This window comes from Gracilinanus agilis, chromosome 3 (genome assembly GCF_016433145.1).
Source record: "Gracilinanus agilis isolate LMUSP501 chromosome 3, AgileGrace, whole genome shotgun sequence".
Classification (NCBI taxonomy): domain Eukaryota; kingdom Metazoa; phylum Chordata; class Mammalia; order Didelphimorphia; family Didelphidae; genus Gracilinanus; species Gracilinanus agilis.
Genome location: NC_058132.1, coordinates 101,206,933 through 101,210,799, shown reverse-complemented (window position 1 = coordinate 101,210,799; position 3,867 = coordinate 101,206,933). Strand labels below are relative to the sequence as shown.

At 35.4% G+C, this 3,867-nt stretch overlaps 1 protein-coding gene across 1 annotated transcript; it reads left to right on the top strand.

The window, feature by feature from the left end:
- Positions 1-412: 412 nt before the first annotated feature.
- Positions 413-3,454, top strand: LOC123241226 (NADH dehydrogenase [ubiquinone] 1 subunit C2-like; the record flags this gene model as incomplete). The annotated part of the gene is made up of 2 exons (XM_044668928.1): positions 413-560; positions 3,258-3,454. Coding segments are annotated over 2 exons (198 nt in total), but the record flags the coding sequence as incomplete, so codon positions are not given.
- Between the last annotated feature and the right edge of the window lie 413 nt (positions 3,455-3,867).

Sequence of the window (3,867 nt, the reverse complement as noted above, 5' to 3'; positions counted from 1 at the left end):
TGGCACATAGTAGGTGCTTAAGAAATTCTTGATTTCCAGACAAATTCTAAAGTTAGAAGTGACTTTAGGGATCATTTTAATCTGTCTTTCTCATTTGAAGATGAGGAAACTGAAGCCTTCAAATAATGGTTTGCCCAAGCTGGGTTACACAAATAAATGTTGAAGCAGGAGCTGAAACCAAGCCTCCATTTGTGTGTGTTTTCTCTCTAGGCCAGTCATCTTTAGATCTCCCACAGTGCCTTGTACAGCAAATGCCCAGTAATAGAATGAGTGAATGGACATATTTTTATTTAAATACTTTTAGAATAATGGGGGGAAGTGACTGCTATTTGCATGATATCTAAATGCCATTTTTTTCTCCATCATAAAACCTGACTTCCTTTTATCTTTTGGTTTTGATTCTTCATGAATTTCAGGCTTGCATCGCCAGCTCTTATATGTCACTTCATTTTATTTTGTGGGCTATTACTTTATTAAACGCCAAGACTTTAAATATGCTGAAAGGGACCGTGATATGCATCTGTATATGAAACTGCATCCAGAAGATTATAAAGACAAAGGTAGGTATTTACCTGAAATCGTGTATTATTTAATACTTAATATATAACTATGCATGCAAATATGTAATATGAAGTATATGAGTTATCACAAGCCATAGAAATAAAGTCCTTTAGTTCTATCCTAATTATAGTATTTGAGCAGTTTTCAAAAGAATTACATAGTCTAAACAGTCATGTGAAAGATTGTTCCATATCACTACTAATAAGAAAAATGCATATTAACTCACAGGTTAGATTTCATACTCAGTAAATTGGCAAAGATGACAGAAAAGCAAGGATAATTAATACTGGGATCAAACTTTAGCTCCCCAAATCAGTCAGATCTTGGGGACAACTTCCTTACCTTTTAGGGAAAAACTGTTGGCAAGACCTTAGCTTACATGTTGCTCCTATCAGAATGGAAAGTGGGATATTGAGTTTGGGCTTCCTGGGAATGTAGGTTTTATTTATTTTTATTTTTTTATTTTTTATTTTTTTTAAAACCCTTACCTTCCCTCTTGTGTATTGGCTTCAAGGCAGAAGAGTGGTAAGGGCTAGGCAATGGGGGGGGTCAAGTGACTTGCCCAGGGTCACACAGCTGGGAAATGCCTGAGGCCAGATTTGAACCTAGGACCTCCCATCTCTAGGCCTGGTTCTCGATCCACTGAGCTACCCAGCTGCCCCCTGTGGGTTTTATTTTTGCATTCCATTGCTTGATTATTAATTTTTGTCCAGAATAAATATTGATTAAATGTCCTTCCTAGCCTGAGCTTGCCAGTATGCTTATAAGCAATCTAGATCCTATTTAACCCTAGAAGTTCCCAGAATTATATTGATCTCTGAGAGTTCAGTCATTTTGGGAAATGCCCTACATTTGATTTAATTATGACAACAGCCCTGTGCAGTAAGTAATGCAAGTAAATAGTATTCCCATTTTATCAAAGAGGAAACGGGTTCAGGTTAAGTTTCTTGCATCAAGTCACATAGTTTATAAATGATAGAGCAAAAGTATAACCCAGATCTCTTAGATATACAGTCCAGTGTATTAACTTTGTTTTTAAACAAATACATTGTATTTTTTATTTAGATAAAAATGTTGGTCTTTTTAAAAACATTATTTCTGGGGGCAGCTAGGTGACTCAGTGCATTGAGAGCCAGGCCTAGAGATAAGAGATCCTGGGTTGATATGTGGTCTCAAACACTTCCTAGCTGCATGTCCCTGGGCAAGTTACTTAACTAACTCCATTGCCTAGCCCTTACCTCTCTTGGAACCAATATACAGTATCTATTCTAAGATGAAAGGTAAGGATTTTTAAAAAATTATTTCTAAGCTCAACATATTAAATAAACTGATATAACAGTATTTTCATTATATAATTCTCTTCATGTTTCTCTACCTTAGTATGTCTAAAGTCCTTTTGCTTCCACTTTCTTTTCATTTCATCGTGTTTAATGGTGCTATCCATTACATTGATATTCTGTAATTTGCTCTGCCATTCCCATCCTAGGATGTGTAGGTGTTTCAGTTTTTCACTGGTTATATCACTATAAACAACCTTATTTGCAGGCATTTAAGTCAGTTTTAGAATTAGAAGAGATTTCATTTATCACCTGCTTTGGTCATCTCTCTTTTTTTTTTTAACTGCTGCTTTTTGTTTTTATATTCCATTCATTTCTTGATCTATTCCTCTCACCTAGTGAGTGTTTCCTTAATTTAACGCAGGGGGCCAAGAAAATCCCCACAAAACCACCCAAATATGTACTGACAGTGTATAGAATATCCTACACATATATAAACTGTGTGAAGGAAATGAATATGCATTTTCTTAACTCTTTTCTGGAGCCAAGTTTGATCATTACAATTCCACAGCATTCAGTTTTGTTGTTCTTTCCATTTGTGTTATTTAATGATTGTATATCTTATTTTCCTTATTCTAGATCAGTTCATAAGTTGCACAGTATTTCACTGAATTCTTCATGTTTGTCCATTGTGCTGATGTAATAACATCCCATCTCATTCATGTGCCACAATTTGGGTAGCTATTGGTCAGTCAGATTGGCCCATCTCTTTTCAGATGAAAGAACTCAGGTCCCACAGAGCTAAAGTAACTTCCTCAAGATCCCATTAATACTAGATAGTGATACAGCCTGGTGTGGATCCAGGTTTGGGTGTTGCTATTTTTCTATAACATCTTTAGAATAGATTTACAGGAATAGAATAAGACCAGTGGGTTTCATTAGTTTAAGAAAGCTCAAACATCAGTTTAAAAATCTGGTCCAATTATTATGCCTTACCATGGTTCTGACAGCTGATGGCTGTGAGCCATTTATTTTGGAAACCAGAGCTCCAAGACATTTGATGTTCCTGGCTGGATGGGATTAGTTCTTCTTTTTCTCTTCCCCTCTGTCTTCCACCCAGCAGCACTGTTGTCCTTCTGATCTCCTCACCCCTCCTTTACCCCTGCATTCTCAATCAACCCAGTACTTTGAATGAAGAAAAAAAAATACTTTTGAATTCATAAATGGAGCTGATGTATATTTTAGGGAAACAATAGCAAAGTCTTTCTAACCAAATACCTGGGAAAATTTCTGAAGCTGGAAAAGTAGTGACATCTTTAAATAGATATATTCATTTCAATAGTAAATATGTTCAGAGAAAATTTAAACTAAAAGCTAATGAAATATTTAAAATACTCATAATATCTTTTTCTTTTGTAGAAAGGAAAACTTATGCTGAAATTGTTGAAGAGTTTTATCCAATTCGCTGAAACTTCTCACACTATCTGCTTTATTTCTTCACCAAGAGCTGTCATTGATGAACTCATTGGGATGTATTTCTACATATTCATATGTAATGAAAAATTTATGGTCTTATAATTAAATGAGTAACATGAATACAAAGACTCTTTAAGTCATCTACCGTCTCACATGTGTTATACCTTGGTACATATGAGCAAAGTATGAGAGTAAGATGTTGACCATAACTATGTTTTGGTTATAAAAGTCACCTTGCAAGATTCTAAGATTCTCTTTTTTTTCTGGAGCCTGATCTTGAAGGACATGCTTAAGAGTTACATAGGATTAAGTGCACCTCTGTTGTGAAAGGGACATGTTTACACCCTGACCATGCACTGATATAAGGCAAGTTACAGTGAGATAGATCAGAGCCACCTCTAAGACACTATCAGTCAGTCAGTGAGCTTTTTAAAATGCTTACTGTGTGCCAGACATTTTGTTAAACACTGGGGATGAAAAGCAAAAATAGATCTGACCAAAAAAAAATAATAAAAAAATAGGTGTTGCCTTCAGGGAACTCACATTCCAATGA